Consider the following 17,708-nt stretch of genomic DNA (forward strand, 5'->3'; position numbering starts at 1 on the left):
GCGTGTGGCCGGCGCTACCTCAGAGTGGGTGTGGAAAGTTTGTGCGAGGCGTAGACCCGGACGTGCTCCTCACGCTGACCTTTTGGGACTCGTGGGTAAAGAGTAGATTACGGCGGTGCCTGTGCGCTGTAGTGGCATTGTAAGTCCCTGTCGTAAACTTTCTAGTCTATTTCTCTGAGTTAGGAAGATTGTGAGAGCTTTGCACACACCAGGGAGGAAAGGTATGCGTGGCCTGCACGCGATGGCTGAACTCAGCGGGCGGTGAGGTGTCTCAGGTTCTACCCAGCCGCGCTGTGAGATCAGATTTGGGCCGAAATCCGGGCGGTTCAACCTGTCGTCTTTGGACAGTTTGACGTCAGCCCGGAAATGAAAGGCGAGCCGGGACGGAAGCCTGACTGCACTTCAATGGCAACTTTAGGTCGTCAGCGATCGCCTTTCAGCGGTGAACGACGACAGCATCGGGTTTCCGAATGCTAGTGTTGTAGTTGTATAGAGTTGAGATTTGTGGCAATAGATAGCTCTGGAAAGGCTACTGTGATAGTTCTTATACGACCGCTGTAGGTGAGATGTTTTACACTATAAGTCTGTTTTTCGTATCTTCTACCTTCACTCAAAGATGTTTTGCCCCTCCAGCACGTTTTTTGGGTATAGTTTTCAAATCTTGACCGCATGGCCCACCACTCATTGCAAGAGTTTGTTGCTCGTGTTGGAGTTCGCCTTTGCTGCGCAGATAAAGTCGGAAAAGAAACCTTTAAGCTAGAGTATCGCTTGTATTATCGTTACCACGGTTTATTGGTACTGACTACCGACCTATACACAAGGACGTTTTGCTGTTCATAGGTACTTGCATTGTGCGAAGCGCTCTTGCTTAAAGTTTAAACCTTGCACTTCCTTTTCATTGGGTAAAAGAAGCTAAATGTGTTTTATGCTCTGCCATATTTTTTTCAAATGCTTTATTTATGTTTTGCTTTATTAACGTTGCGATAACTTTTACACCGACGAATAACAAAATTGTCTTAGCCCACGCCCGCTTGGGGGTCCCCAGGCAGATTTGCTTCATCTTAGTTTTCCTATCTGCCTCACGCGATCATCCCGAAAAGTAAAAAAGATACGAAGACGCGGGCAAGAATCGATAGAGCTCTCAACAATTACTTTCAGCAGTATACGTATATAGTATATACCGCATTTTGCTGAGGTCAATAGTGAAGGCCACTGAAGGTCATAAATTCAAAAAACTCCCGAGCTTAACATGTTTGGACAAATCTGACCAAACCTTGTCAACCGATTGAACTACAGCGCCGTCGAAACATTTTTAGTTCTAGCAGCTATTAGGTATTGTCGAAAGCTGCTGGTGATCTTTATCATCTGACATGACTTTTTGACCACTGGCAATCACCAACGCCTTAGGGCTTATATTATGATTGCAGGTAATAGCAACAATAACACCATATTTCGTATAGCAGGCGCGCCTACAGCCAGAAACAGACCGTCAGGTTCAGTCAGCACGCCCCGGGGGACCTCGTCATGGTGTCAAACCTGAACAGGAAGGTAGGCGTCAGTCCGAAGCTGTCCAACAAGTGGATAGGACCGTTCGAGGTTCTCCAGTTGAAGAGCGAAGTGACCTACCGAGTGAGGGAAGTAGACGGCAGGAGGCGGTCGCGCGCGCACAGTGAGGGGAGGCCGAAGTGTGACCGCCACAATATTGCGCTGAAAGCATGACGGAGTTGAACTGTGCCAACACCGTCGGTGTATCTCCGCGCCTTCAACACTTTTCTTTCTGATATCCAAGGAAGTAAGTTCGTTATTCTGGCGATATTCGTTGGTTGTGCTCCTTCTTCCCCGCCTTATTTCAGTCACCTAACCCACATTTCTTTTGCTTTGAAACGTTGAAAGAAAACGTTACGATCATTTTGTCTTGTCTGAGACCAAGGCCATTGCCCTTCTGTTGTTTGAAAACATAATGAAATTAGAAAGGGATAATTTTGCCAGAATGAAAATATGATGACACCTTTTTATGCAAATGCATTTCACTTGACAAAGAACATTGCATTTTGATTAACGAGATAGGCCAAGGGGACAGACGTTCGATCTTGCGTTCGAGATAAAAATTGACTTTGCAGCGGTGTTGATTTAATTAGATGTTCGCTGGAGCACGTGATTAGAGAGTTTACCGTCTTTGAGTGAAGGTAGAAGATACGAAAAACAGACTATAGTTGTAATCGGTGCCATGCTATTTCTTGAACGGCAACGTTTGTCAGCTTTCTCCTTGGTTAATGCCGGGCTTATTGGTTCGACGAACCAATAGTACGCTTTGCACTCTGTTCGATTATCTTATCCAGGCTAATTGGACTCGCATTACATAGACGTTTTTCCCAAGGCTCCCGGTAATCGCAGTGACGTAGGTTCAAAAGCACAACCAAATATCACAACCTCCCGGCTTATCTCCGTTGGGTGTTTTACCGCTGCTGAATCTTTACCGTCTGGACGTCTTGACCTTTGTGCTCAGTGGCCGCCGCTGGTCCCGCGGCGGCTGAGTCTGCAGTTGTCCGTTCCGCGGTGAGCGGGCCCGTCCCCGTTCGGTCGGTTGGTGACGTCAGCGGTCCGTCGGCGCCGTTCAGAGGCGACTGGTGTCGGTCCGTCGCTGCCGGTCCGTCGCGCAGACGGTGTTATTGGACGGGAGCGCGTCAGCCTGACCTGATGACCATCGGCGGCGGTCGGCGCCACCTGACGTCAGTCATGGCGGCACGGCGCACATCCTGTGACCCTCCGTCGAGACCGGCCCATGACCCTGGCCTTGGCTGGGTACCCTGGCGCGTATGAGCAACCGGCACCTTTGTAGCCTGATTGAAAGTTGTTTGGATTCCAGCTATTCACCTTTGGTATCACTGCATCCGTTTATTGGAGCAAAATTCACCATCTAAACAAATGTTCAAGGCTGAGATGGAGAACGCATGCCGATCTTAAAATGCCTGTCTGTGTAGGAAACTTTGATCTTCCCGTGACATTATTTATTTGCCTTTTTACTCTCTGAGCAAGATCGGCTTGGTCGCATGGTTCTGTTAACCGATACAGGGCTCAACTGATGGCGACGCTTTTAGTGACTATCTTTATGCTCCAAATAGGCGAACGAGTAAATTCCCCGCCACATGACTTACTGCGTCTGAATAATACTGAGTGTTGTTGACCTGATGGTGCGGCTGTGTCGCATTGTGTGTGGAAGATTTGCTGGCTTTGTTGCTGTCAATTGACAGCCGGCTGCGACCGATCGGCATCCGATGTACCGGTCTTTTCAGCGGTACGATCGTAAGAAAACGTCCCGATAATACAGACATTCCGCTCCAAACCCGATTACGGTCCGTTCTGAAAACGACTGTGTCTGCAATGGCGACGCTGGCAGGACGGGGCTTGTCGATGGTTGTCGGTATCTCGATCTCCGTAAATGGTGCATCTTGTGTATGTATTACCCGGCATTGTTTGTGTTTAGTATTTTCTGTGAAAGATTCCTAGCAAAGGATCGGATCGGGGTGTTGTAGTCTGATTGAAAGTTGTTTGGATTCCAGATATTCAAATCCCTCATTATCTGTAAATATCCATGTTTGGATTCACATGTAACTTTGCTGTCATTCGATAGCTACAAGATTTGCTCTATAATTGATGAGGATACTTGCCGTCTCTCGATTGACTGACATAGCTGCTTAGTGCTCAATTACCGTTATCAATTCACAACGCTGCCCAATATTGTGCTGTGGACAATAGGCAGGTCATTCGTGACCCAGGCCGATCGGTGAAGGTAGGCCAGGATCAGAATTGGTCAGGATCATCCTTGAGTAGTACACAATGGTCAATATGCATCCGGAGGTATTCATGATTTGCACGACCTTTAAATATCCTGAAGCAGCGTTTGGAATGATGTGATTGGACTGGCTCTTTGTCCTCTATCGAATGCGGGTCAATATGAATTTTGCAGCTTTTAAAACATTCTCCATTTGCCTTCCACACCAGTGCAATTCATGGAGTATTGCAGATCAATTTTTTATTGTATATATGCAGGTCGGTTGCACATTTTTTATGAATGGCTTTATTTGGGATATGGCATTTCGTGACAGATATTGCGGTGTTATGTTCCTGACGTTTCGATTGAAGTGAACCCATAATAACGATGCATTTTGTATAAAGCTTGGAACAATGCTCTTTTCTCTTTTCGACCTCAATCTTTTCATCTTTTTATTTGCTTCGTTTTTACCCCGTGTTTTATCAATGTAACAGCGCGCTCTTTGTGGTCGCTGTCGGTCACATACAATGTTGGACCACATCTTTTTGTGTGTTTTTGTCGCATGGCGTTCTTTCCGTGCCGTTGACCATATGCACTTGTGTGCTTGCCTCTTTGTGGATCAAGTTTCTTTTTCACCCGATTGGCTATTATTTGTAAACGGAACTGGGCCACGTTGAGTGCTGATGCGTCTGACACGTAACTATGATATTTTTGGGAAGATGACTGAAACGACCGTTCTATCTTTCATATTTGTTGATATGGCGGTGCAATCGGGTTCTGCTTCAAAATATTTATTCCGCCATTTCACAGATGTCGAAAATGACACGTGACACGTCGGCGAAAAATAGTGATGCCGTTCACCGTCATCCGTTGAAGGCCATGGCTCCTGGCTCAGCTCTTATCTCGGTACTAAGAACGGCACCGGAATCCGGATACAGCAGTGTGCAGTGCTCATTTCCATTTCCAGCTGTCTTCGCCGGATGCAGGCAAGACCGACAAGAGTCATTGTTCGGCTTCCACCATTCCATATATGGTCTCGTGTCCTAAAATAATCGGACGGTAGTCCTGTTCTATCGCGACGTTTCCGGAGACGTTTTCCCGCGTATTTACCTCTCCGGCTTCTATCATCAGTGCGCTCGGTCCCAGCACGGGGGCAGTGGCCGTTTTGAATTACAACGAACGCATCTCCACTTCGCCATCCCACTCTTCCAACTCGGCAAACTAGGGCGGGCCTGTTTGACTGGGACAACACGTTGGCTGCCCGTGCCTGAACTATTGATTGAATTGGTGTGCTAACTGGCGACATTGGGCCTAGTACAGGTGATTAATCAGCATAGTGTGCTCAATGCGGAGTTGGCGGCTCCGAGTATCCATGTGCTGGTTCCATTCTGGCACTCTGACATCACTTTTCAGGCGTGATCATTGTGCTGGTTTCATCACTTGTTTTTCTTGTGCTTCTTCAAGCAATTTTTATTCCAAGTAGCTTCCTTCGTATTTTGATGATGACCTTTGCGTAGCTACTAATTTGATAGTGTTGTCACTCGCCCGTTTTTGCGCCTCTTATTTCGTATCGTCTATCATACCTTTGCTTCGTTCTTCTGACACGTCTGACCGGCTGCCCTCCGCTGTATTTCAGTTCGACTGCAAGAACACGCTGAACGACCAGCTGCTGGAGGACGTGACCGTCCAACTGGAGGCCGCTGACGGCTTCGAGGTGGTGGCCACCCTGCCGTGCGCGCGGCTCGAGTACAACGTCACCAACACCTGCTACACGCTCATCAAGCTGCCCGACGACCTAATGGCCACCGTCGGTAAGACGCTGAGGGGTGGGGGGGGGAGCGGGGGCTCGGGGGACGGGGGTGGGATATTGTGGGGATGGAGAATGGAAGGGGTTAGAAGATCGAAGGAATGAACCAACATCGAGATCCGGGCGGATCTAATACGTGAATAAGTATTCTTATTTTATTTCTTATCCTTCCTCTTAGTAGAAGAACTCTTTAACAGTAGCAAAGCTTTTATACATTATTATGCGTTTCAAACACGTCTCCGACTCCGACGTCATTCTTCGCATTGTCATCGCCATAAAGAAGCCTAACGAGCAATATACATAGTGCGCATACACCATTAGCGCGTTTGACGCTGCGGAGACTTCTTAGTAAAGTTCCCTGATATGTTATCCATACCTAGCGAATGCGTTTACTCCCGGCACGTGCTGTATCGCAGAGATGTATTGATCAGTAAATTACAATCATGATTGATCACGCGAATTCGCGGTTCTTGCTCTTCCTACCCACCATTTTTCCTTTTTTGTCAGTTTTGACTGCCACGCTTCTACGCCGGTACATCGCTTCTGAAATCGCAAGGTAGTAACACTCGGTGGTGTGGCGGTTTATACGCCCTCAGGCAAAATCCGGTCGATTAATTAAGACAGCAAGTTTTGTCGGTCCGACTATGCCCCGAATAGGGTTCGGAAAGTCATGGCTATTTTGAGATGATGTCGCGGATCTTCGTTAGCAATATCCTCCCTCGCTAACAAGGATCCGTAAGCTTTCTGCATTTGGAGAGGCTGGAAGGTTGTTACTATTTTAAGGATCTATCGGCCTATTTCGTCCGTCTCTAATTAGTTCTCTGGTAGTTGTGCTCAGTTGGGAAGTGATTGGACTGAATGATTGATAGGAATTGCGAAAGTTCGTAGAAATATTGAAATACTAGCTAAATTTGTCTGCACGCTTCTTGGGGATCTCAAGTTGAGTCTGCGTGAATTCGCAAGCAGTGCTCAAATCATCAGTCGGTAAACGTAAAGCAATCGCCGTCTCCGGTACCCAAGCTCTCCGGTACCTAAGGACGGGGTAGTTAACCATTCAATTGCATCTGATGGTCATGCTCAACAATCTCGTCACCCACGCTGTCTCGCCTCCCCGTCCTCCGCGCGGCCTTGTTCCCAGTTTGGTTGCGCTCGGCACCACCTGAGCTGTGATTTAGACGGCGGGCCGTGACCCGGCCATTCCTCACTGTTTCGGCCTCGTTTGTCATGGCCGGCTACATGACAGCGACAGGCCGGGGGCTATTAGCCGCCGCGGACAATTAGCCGGGACCGCCGGTCGGCCGCAGCCCGGCCCACGCCAGTCGACCGGTCAAATCTCAGCCGCCCCCAGCTGAGGTTCGGTCAAATATGGGCCGCCCCCGGCCCATCGGTCAAATGTCCGTCGTCCGGAGCTGAGAAGCGGTCGAGGCTCAGCTGGCCGGAACCGAAGATCGATCTAACCATCCGGGTCAAGTCCTCTACCTATAGCTATCCTTAGCTGCAGACAGGTCAGCGACCCGCTTCCTGCAGTAGTGCATTGTTCAAATACCAGCCGCCCACATCAGAAGATCGGTCAGAGGCCCGCCGCCCGCAGCCGCCAGCTCAACTGCTTTCAGAATGAGGGAACTTTGAGGTCGCACTTGTTGTTGGCAAATAATAAGCAGCTGTTGGTCTCATTCCGCTGTCAATTGCAAGAGTAATGTGCCGCGTTTTGTGCACACGGAAAGCTCAAAGCAGATAAAGTGGGCTGGTGTTTACGACAAGCTCTATTTAATTTCAGCTACTTGCTGTATTTGTTCTGTATAAATTAGTTTACATGCATCTTAATTGTCTCCTTACAGAAACTAGTAGAATTGTATGCACTGTGTCGAATGAGCTAATATCAGTAAGGCCTAGTGAGTCCAGGATGTACCTTATGAAATATCTTCGGTAATGACTAAGTTACTAGCAACGTCCCTGCTTGGTTGCAGTTCGGCCGAGTACAATTCCCAAAGCCGGCCAACTTCGCGTGTTCTTTCTCTCGTAGTTTTCCGTCGCGTTCGTAAATAAAGTTCTTGTCTAAAGTCGTCAGGAAAAATGCCGCAGGGTAGGTGAAAGTACAACAGGAGTTGAGCTGCAGATGGGCTGCTACTTGGCTGAAAAGTAGTTTCACACCAGTTGACGGGGAGATACACTATCCTGTCAAATCTTACCGTTGCTTGGTATTTCAATTTAATATTGCTCCGTAACCTTGAGTCATTTTTAGAGGGCACTAGGCTAGTGAAAGTCATGCCACGTTCGCTGTACTACTCTCAGAGAGGTGAGAAGGCATTAAATATGTTACCGAGAGGAGGTGTAATTGACAATTTAGCTAGCCAAGTGGGGACAGCCAAAGTATGTCTAAACGGCAAAAACAAAACTCATCCGTGGCAGAGAATCACGCTCCGCCTGTCCTGTCCATTATTGGACACTCATTCTGCCACCTCACGTATCGATAGTCCTCCCCGTTCTCCAACTCACCATTATTACCTGTTGCGTGTTTTCCGGCGCTGCCACCAGCTTACGTACCCCGCTCTCACGGCGCGAGGCGGCCGCTGATTGGTGCCTATCGTGCGCTCGCTACAATACTCTGAAGAAGTGATCTCCAGATGGCGTGATGTTCTGCCTGACCATGGCTAGCCCTCAGACCAACTAATTTCGCCTTTGTTCCGCCTTTGTTCCCATTTTTTAAATTATATTGTATTTCGTAGGCGGCGGAACGGGTAGGGCACCGGGGCACCGTGCCCCCCTTTGATTTTGGCATTTTAACATTAGCCCTATGTATGGGCGTTGCATGGAAAGAATGGGACCAAAAGTTGGCAGTGCCCCCCCCCCCCCTTAATTGAAGGTGTTCCGCCGCTACTGTTGTATTTTGGTTAGTTGTGCATTATTACCCATAAATTCAACGCTTAATTAAATTGTGAAATTAAATTAAACATATACTTAATTGAACATGCTCGTTATTAAAAAAGAACGACAGGATAAAATGCTATATGTCATCAAGAATCCCAATGTTTTTTTTATTCACTTTTCCTGCCTCTGATCCATCTATCTACCCTTTTTCTATTAATGCCATCTTTCAGCCGGTGCCACCCACTCAAAAGATCCTTTTAACTTGCTGAAGCGCCCGCACTTGGCCATCCGACACGCTCCACGGCTGCTCTCTCCCATCGTTTCCTCTTTCCTCGGCCTCTCTCTTTCTCTTTCTCGGCGCGAGCAAACTTTCTACGGCGTGACAGCGCGGTGGCTCTCTTCCGAATGGTTTTCCTGAAACATTCAACGCTTTTGTTAGACTGGCGAACGTTTTCTCTGCGACGAGTTAGTGGGACTTTTGTAATAGCTTTGATGGTTAAGTGGATGAGATGAAGTTTGTTTTCTTGTGGAAGTCTTGTTAGCACAGCGTGGAAATGTGGCCTGACAATTCCGAACGATGCTCTGGAGGATGAAGCTATCGCTCTCCGATCACCTACCAGGGAAATTGTTCGAAGCGGAGTGAGATAGGCAGAAATGCAATACAACGCCAAATCATCTAGGATTTCGCCGTGTAAACTGAATAGCGGTGATGTTTGCTGACCTGATTTTTATCTGAAGCTCCATCTCTCTAAAAACTCCCGCTAGGATTTATCGTGCTCTTTAACGTTCAAGCTCAACTAGCCATGACAAAGGATAAATCGATAAGCACATCGGGACTTTTTCCTCGGCTCCCGGGCGCTGTCGTTTCTTGTCGGCCATTCGCTGATGGCTTCCTCGACCTCCTGTGCCCCGCTGGTTGCGGACCGTTCCCAGCGGTCCCGCGGCGGGTGCCGGCCCACCGAATGGACGGTGATCACCACTAATTGTCGGCCCCCCACGGCCCCTGGTGGCGGTCTGTCCCTGCCTCTCCGCGGGCGGTCCCTGGAGGTCGGTCCCCCGGGACCGGGGGGGGGGGGAGGTCAGTCGTCAGGAGATGCTACTCACGCTGATGTGTTGTGCTGCGGCATGGGGATCCATCAAGGAAATGGATCATTTTGACAGATGTTCGACGCCGATGTGCTGGATGTTTTTTTATTATTCTTCTCAGGATTACTTATCGATTTTACTTTTTGAGAACTACTGAAACTAAAACCTAGTTATAACAATTTGGCTGAATGGTGAGGTTGTACAGACTTTTTACAAATTGCCCAGGCTCGCACCTACGAGTCACGATTCCATTCAGTCAAGTTCGGTGATGATTTCCTTGTCTGTGATGATTTCCTTGTCCACTTTGAGTAGCAGCACCTGAACTCCTGAACTCGTCCTGTCCTTGGGCACGCCTGTTGAGCGGCCGTTTTGGGGTGTTCAGAGGCCACCAGGGGTCGAGTGCCGGGCTCTGCGGCGGCATGCGAGCAGTGTCCATTTCAGGGCTCCATAATGGTCGCCGTAAGAGGCATCCGGCCAGGCGGCTCCCGCACAGACGCCGTTAGCCGGGCCGTAACTCAGCGCCGCTCGAGCCAACATTTGTGCTCTATATTCATTATTCACTGAAGTGGGCGGCGCCCGGCTGACAGATACCGGACCCGCCGCCCGAGCTGGTCCTCCGAGTCACGCGAGTCTGCGGCTGAGAAGGCGTCTTTTACCCGACCTTCGTGACCCCCTGAGGGTGGGAGGGAGACGGAGCGGTCCCGGCGGGATGTAAGGAAAGAGCATGGTTCAAAGGGGGCAGGATCTCTCGGCTGTGTGGTTGGGAATCGGTATTTTGGGAGAAGAGATGCTGGGTGTTATAGCGCACAACATCCAGGTGATTGTTGTAGTGCTCTTCCATCAAGCGTAGACTTTGTAAACTGCACCCACCCATCCCGCCAAGTAAGCTTGGCTGTTTATTGTTTGCTGACTGTGAGTGCTTTGTGAAGTCGCACGCTCACTGCTGACTGTTGATATCACCGGATGACGGCATTAGGTGTGTATCGATCCAGTCCGCCCCAGCCAGTCACCGACTGTCACCACAGCTGTCAGATTATGGGCGGTATCCGCCTGTCAGTAGCTGCCGCCCACGGCTGGTCACCGCTAGCGGCGTAACGCCGAGTCGCCGGCTGCAGATGGGTCACCTGGGGAGGGGCCAGTGCTGGAGTTTAGCCACCAATCACCAACAGTTGGACTAGCTGGGCTAACCTCTGAGACCAGGCAACGCTCGTAGTGTGGTGGAATGGCGCAACAGTCTCAGAACTTTGAGACTAGGCCCAGTATGGGAATATAAAGGAATTTTGAAATTATTTAAAAGAGTTTTCAGTGAATTGGTTTCCTCAAGTCAGTGATAACGATGAATAGATCAACACTGCGACGGAGTCTGATGTGATTCAGTCTTGTCTTCCTGCACAGCTGTTCTGATAAGTAGTGAGGCAGTAATGCATTTGTAACGTTTCTTCTGTATTTTCACTTTCACACAATACTATGTACACACACATCGGCAGCCCCGCGTCCCCGTCCTCTCGGCTCGCGGCCCGCCAGCCGACTGCCTGCCGCAGGGTATATTGAGTGAAGGGTAGGACGAACTTTGGTAGGAATTTCTAGTATAACTACTAGAAAACCTACTATATGTGGTCGGGACTAGCAAAAAGTTAGTTCAAACTAGAATATGGTAGCGCTTATGGTTGGCAGTCGTGACGCGCACGTGACATTCATTTATTAAATTCCTTAAATAACAGGTTTTAGGGGCCGATTAGTGCGCAGATACTTTCAATTAGCTATCAATAATTGACTACGTAAACATTCAAGATTCTACATCATTCAATTCTAGCCGAAATCACACGGCGCTCCCAGGATTCGAACTCACGACCCTCGGATCCGTAGCCCGATACGCTACCGACTGCGCTACCGAGGACCGCGCGCCGACGATCGGAGAGGCGGATCGCGGGTGCTGGCGTGCAGAGAAATCTTTACCCTGTACGCCGTAGAAGATCGGCTGGGTTTCGTGAAAAATGGTAGAGGAATTGTCGAAAGAAAATTCATCAATCTATCATTTGAGACTAAGAACCATTGATTCCTTCAAAGGTTGACCGAGATATCGCTCGCCGAAAACAGGCCATTTAACATGTAAACCCTATGGGCTGGTAGGAAATGTACGCCGTGGAGCAGCAGTGCTACCAACTAACTTCGGCGGGGGCCGGCCTGCCGCGCCGGCCGCGCCGGCGCGCGCCGACAACTTCCGGGCCGTGCCGCTAGGTGGCAGCAGCTGCCGGCCGCTACAAACCTCTACACCCTTCCCCCCTTGACAGGGAAAGTACCTACCTACATCTGTACGTAACGGCAACCCGGGTGACACCACTCAACCGTTCCCCTGCGGCACACTATCACATGAATGACGAACAGATCTACGCCACGGTAAGCACTCGACAAACCAACCTCATACCCTGCTCACCCGCCCCGGCCTCAGCCTCACGCGCAGACCTACAATCGCGCACACATCTACGAATAAATCATAGCGAAAATGGCAGCACGGGTGCCTGGCGCCACGCCCGGCTGAGCGTCACGATGATACGCAAACCAAGTCCGCACTCCGGTGCCCCTCGGGTCAGCGGCGAGCAATCACGATACACAACACAATACAATACAATTTGTGTTCGTCGAACACAAATTCACACCGCGCCGGGGCGAATCTCCAGCGAATTCGCCACAGACCGGGACAGCCAGAGCCTAATATATATGTTGCAGGCACTTTAGAAAATCAGTCATTTTGTAAAATGCCTAGGCATTTTGCAAAATGCCTGATTTTCCAGGCTTTTTGCAAAAAGCCTAGGCATTTTACAAAATGACTGACTCTCCAGTCATTTTGCAAAATGCCTAGTCATTTTACAAAATACCTAGCCATTTTACAAAATGACTGAGCAGCGTGTTGTAGATACGAGTACCTAATTATATACGTTTTGGTAGCGTGTAGGTGGACCGAGGAGTCCAGCATTATGACCAGAGGAGTCCAGCAGTGGGAAGTCCATACCTACCTCTCTCTATTTTGAGAAGTGCAGGCCCGCGACATTTCCAACCCCCACGTCAGCGACGCTGCTGGATTTAAAATGATCGATCTGGAGCGTCAACAAACGACTGGCCCTATGCCGGCCTGTATCTGTAAAACCATTAGAGGTCGCGAGGATTCGATCCCACACACTTAGGCGTTAGTGTCTTCTGAAACCAACGCTCTCGTCCTACGCCAAGCGACCTGATGATTCTCCCGATGTGGAGCTTGATATTTTTAACTGAGACCATGCATTAATCCATTATTATCTCATCCATGATATTACTAAATCTCCCTTACTCTCATGACAAGTAGGTACTCAAAGCTGTCAAAGACACAATCAAAGACTACACTCATTCGTTTACATGTAATTGTACACCAACCGGGCCTGCCTATTGACTAGGGCCGGTCTCCGGCTGGTTTTGTTAGGTCTAGTTTCAGGCAGAACATGAACGGCGTTGATGTACTTGGGAGTTTTTACAGCGTTAACTAAACAATGCTTTATGGTACAGCCGAGTCTGCAACTCAACCTCGTCGTTACTCAGCATTGTCGTCATCACAGAGCATCAAATCGATCAGCTACAGGCTGAACACGTACCTATAGGGTATAGGAAGACGTCCAAAAACTGTTGGCCATAGGATCTGTAGTGGGATCTACGTTCCATGCTGGTCAGGCATTTTGCAAAATGCCTAGTCATTTTGTAAAATGGCTAGCCATTTTGAAAAAAGCCTGGTTGCGTTCAGTCATTTTTCAAACAGCCGTCTTTTTGTAAAATGCCTAGGCATTTTACAAAATGACTGATTTTCTAAAGTGCCTGCAACATATACACAGTGCCGCCCTTGGGCGTCCGCCCGCTCAGGTAATTAGTCGCATATCACCACGCAGCCGCGCGACACGCCCTCAGGTCCGTGTTACCAAGTGTGCTCGTTGCAGCGGTGGAGCAGCGCCACCACTCCGCTATCCAGCACACATATCCCTCCCGCTCACTGCCGCGGGGCCATCCACGGCGGCAGCCGTGCGGCTATCTTCCGATATCCGGCCGCAGTCAGGTGGATGCCGTCGGACTGGAAGTAGTTCGCGGCCGCGGCCGCTGTCAGGAGGTACTCTGACTCTCTCCCGCGGCGACGACGCTCGGTCAGGCATCGCCCAACACACGTCACCGACACGTTGCCGTTCAACTCCCGGGTCCAGCGTACCATTTTTCTCTCCAGGTCGAACGCAGCCGTGTTTTCCCACTTGGCCGCCCCGCACTCGGCAGTCAACCCATCCCGCGAGGGCCGCGGCGTCGGACCCACCAGAATGACGGGTGCAATGGTGGCCACTTCTGACACCTGGGCGGTCACTGCCGACCACAGCTCCTGGCTCATTTCTCTGGGTGGTCCATTGCGGGGGTAAACATCGTTACCCCCGAGCCACAGTGCTATGGCTGCCGGGTACACTTCATTGGTATTAGCCCATGCACGAACCACGTCGATCAATGCCCCGCTGCTCAGGCATCCTGCCCAATGCTTGCCGATGTTAGCGGGCGGCACCCATACTGCCACTCGCCAGTTACGGGCATTAGTGGCAAATTCGGCATGCCGCACAATAGAATCGCCGATTATGAGACCGGAGGGCCGCCCCGTATCATCCAACGGTCTCATTGGGTGTTCCAGCGGAGAGGGGATCGGCGACCCGCCATTCCCCCTCGGCGGACCATCGCGGGCCGCGGTCCCGTCGGCGACCTTCCGCCTTGGAGGGCTCTCCGACCCTTCCTGTTCCACCGGAGAGGGGATTGGCGACCCGCCATTCCCCCTCGGCGGACCATCGCGGACCGCGGTCCCGTCGGCAACCTTCCGCCTTGGAGAGCTCTCCGACCCTTCTATTGCCTTCCTCTTGTGCGGCGGCGACGCCGGAGCATCGCCCTGATCTCCTGGGGCCATGTTGAAGGAAAAAAGGATGGTCTCCCACTCGTCCTCCCCCAAGATCTGCTGCAGGATGTCGTCCCCCTCGGCCATGGGATCAGGTTACGAGTACGGATGTTTCCCGCAGGTCTGAAATCAAACGACGCGTTATTGGCGAATATATACAAAATACACCGCGGACATTTAGGCGATACTGCACACCCCTTAGAAAGCGGAACCCGCCTGATATGGTACGACCGGCCGCGACATACGGCCAGCCCGCGTGAAACGCGGAGTGGGTGGGCCGTAGATAGGAGGCTCGTCTGCTCTCCCCTCCCCCACTCCCCCAGGAGCTCCTGCCGCCGGAGGACGACACTGGAAGAGCAGCAGATGCTGAGGAATTCCACTCCGCTCGTCGTCCGCGAACCGACCTCCGCCCTGCTCATCTGCTGGTCGGGGCGTAGGGGCGGCCTGGCGGACTCTTGTCGCCTCTCTGTCTTGCCCGGTCCTCTCGCCGCCGGTCCGCTGCCGTTTCTCTTTAAACGGCTTCAGGTGGTTGTGGTGAAGCACCCGGGTCTTCCCATCGCTCCCCACAACCCTGTAGACCACCCCGCTGTTCCGCTCGTCGATGTGACCAACAACCGTCCACGGTCCCTTGTAAGGCAGGCCCAGCTTTGGCTTCCCGCCTGCTGAAGCTGTGAAGTCGCGCACCAGGACCTTGTCTCCCACCTGATAGGCATGTGCTCGCCCTTTCTGGTTGTACCTCTTGCAGGCTTCTTGTGACGCGCGTGCAGAGTTGCTCCGTACTCGCTCATACGCGGCGCGAATGACCCGCAGCCGATCTTCCAAGTAGCTCCGCACTGGCACCGCTTCAGGAGGTGGACCGTATGCTGCATCCAGGGGCATCCGGGGTTCAAACCCGTGCACTAGGAAGTACGGTGTGTAGCCCGTGGTGCTGTGCACCGAGGAGTTGTACGCCATCGCATACGCCTTTACTTCCTCGTCCCAGTGCAGCCCCTCTTTGTCGATGTACTTGCTGATCATATCCTTGAGTGTGCGGTTGAACCTCTCAACCATGCCGTCACTCTCGGGGTGGTACGGAGTAGTGCGTGTCTTTTTGATGCCCAGTCTCTCGCACATCGCTTGGAAAAGTCGGGACTCGAATTGGCTGCCTTGGTCGGAGTGGAGCCTTTCCGGGACCCCGAAGTCGTGGACCCAGTCAAGGAGGCCCTCCAAGACGGTCTCTGTTTTCTGGTTGGCCATTGGGTAAATCCGAACGTACTTGGAAAAATAATCCATTATGACTAGGGCACACTTATTTCCTCTGAGTGACGTCGGCATCTCAGTGATATCCGCTGCAATTCTTTCGAATGGTTTGGAGGTCAACTCTGTCACCATCGGGGCCCGTTTGGCCGGGGCTGGCCGCTGCCTCCTCTGGCAGAGGGTACAGCCCTCACAGAACGCACGGATCTCTCCGTACATGCCGGGCCAGATAAACCGGCGTCTGACACGGAACGAGGTGCGTTGACGCCCCAAGTGCCCGCTCGTGACGTGGTCGTGTGCCATTGCCATGACATCATGCCGCAGCTTCTTTGGCACAGCCGCCCGAAACGTGTCCCCAGACGTGATTCCGACCACCCCATCGACGACCTTTACTTCGGCCCATCGGGAGTTGAGCACCTGCTTCCACTCTCCCATCTCGGCCGGCTTTGGTTGCTCGCCGCGACTCAACCAACCGCGTATCTTTTGCAGCACGCCGTCGTTTTCCTGTGCGCGACGAATGTCCTGTCCCGTGTCCATTCTGTCTCCGATGGGATCTGCTCCACCCTCGATCGTCTGCTCAACAGCATTGACCGCCCCTGTGCGTGACGCATCCCCGGTGCCACCGTCGGGACTGGGCGGCCCGCCCTCGACCCGACTGATGCCCGAGGAGCCGTCATCACGCGCGGTTCGCCGCATGACTGCTGCAGATCCGTCATCTTGCCTGTCCTCGGCCGGGGTGAGAGCGGCTTTCGCGATCACCATGGTGATGGCCATAACGAGGGCACAGAGCCACGACGCGACGGCCGTGTCAGCGGCTCGGGTGCTGTCCACGCCAGCATCTTCGCTTGAGATGAGGGCAGTTACCGCTGTTGCTGTGTCTGGAAGCGCCTCCTTGAGCCCCGTTGGGCGTCTCGACAGCGCGTCCGCATTCCCGTGGTCGACTCCCGGTTTCAGGGCCACTTCGAAGTCGAATGTGCTCAATTCCACTGCCCATCTCCCCCGTCTGCCGGTCCCGTCCCTTTCCACTGCGATGGACTGTGGGATGTTTGCGAGGGGTTTGTGGTCTGTCACGATTAGGAATTTAGCACCCACGGTGTACTGTCGGAATCTCCGAATCGCGTGCACTATGGCCCACAGCTCCTTATCATAGGTCGGCCATTTCATTTGGGACTTCGTCAGCGCCTTGCTGTCGTACGCAACGACCCGTTCGGTCTCACCGACCCGCTCTGCCAGTACTGATCCCACAGAGCCATTGCAGGCATCGGTATACAGCACGAATGTCCCTTTGAACGACGGCAGCGACAGTACCGGAGGTGACGCCAGCACACTTTTGAGTTGGTTGAAGGCGTGAGTCATCTCGGCTGTCCAGTCCAATCGCCCCGGAGACAGTGCAGCGCTCCTCAGAGGCCGGCTGACCTCGGCGTAGTTTTCGATAAATTTTGCGTAATAACCGCACAAGCCGAGGAAACTTTTCATTTCATCATCGGTTACTGGGGCCGGCCATGTGAGCACTTTCTCGACGTTCCTTAGGTCGGGACGGATGCCCTCCTCCGACACCTGATGGCCGAGGAATGTCACCTCCTTCTTGGCTAGGTGACACTTGCTTGGCTTCAGCTTGAGGCCTGCACGCCGGATCCGCCCGAAGACCTCCTCCAGTGTATCCAGGTGTTCGCTCTCAGTTCTGTTGAATAGAACGACATCATCCAGGTAAACTAGACACGTTTTCGTATCTAGCCCTGCCAGCACCAGCTCCATTAGGCGCTGAAACGTCGCACTGGCGTTTTTTAGGCCGAACGGCATCACGCGGAACTGTTGCAGACCCCGTCCCGTCGTGAAGGCCGTCTTCTCTCTGTCTTCCGGGCTCATGCCAACCTGCCAATAACCAGCGGCCATATCCAGGGTGGTGAACCATTGCGCACCGGCCATTGAGTCCAACGCGTCATCAACTCGAGGGAGAGGGTATGCCACTCCTTTCGTGACTCCATTCACCGCCCTCATGTCTA

At 51.8% G+C, this 17,708-nt stretch overlaps 1 protein-coding gene across 1 annotated transcript in view; it reads left to right on the top strand.

The window, feature by feature from the left end:
- LOC122387781 (coatomer subunit gamma-2-like) overlaps positions 1–17,708 on the top strand; it is a 91,744-nt gene that overhangs the window by 39,305 nt on the left and 34,731 nt on the right. Inside the window, exon 13 of the mRNA XM_043378235.1 lies at positions 5,409–5,583. Coding sequence (XP_043234170.1) covers positions 5,409–5,583 — 175 coding nt within the window. The remainder of the gene's footprint in view (positions 1–5,408; positions 5,584–17,708) is intronic.

The sequence above is a fragment of the Amphibalanus amphitrite genome, unplaced genomic scaffold (genome assembly GCF_019059575.1).
Source record: "Amphibalanus amphitrite isolate SeventyFive unplaced genomic scaffold, NRLGWU_Aamphi_draft 000298F_arrow, whole genome shotgun sequence".
Classification (NCBI taxonomy): Eukaryota; Metazoa; Arthropoda; class Thecostraca; order Balanomorpha; family Balanidae; genus Amphibalanus; species Amphibalanus amphitrite.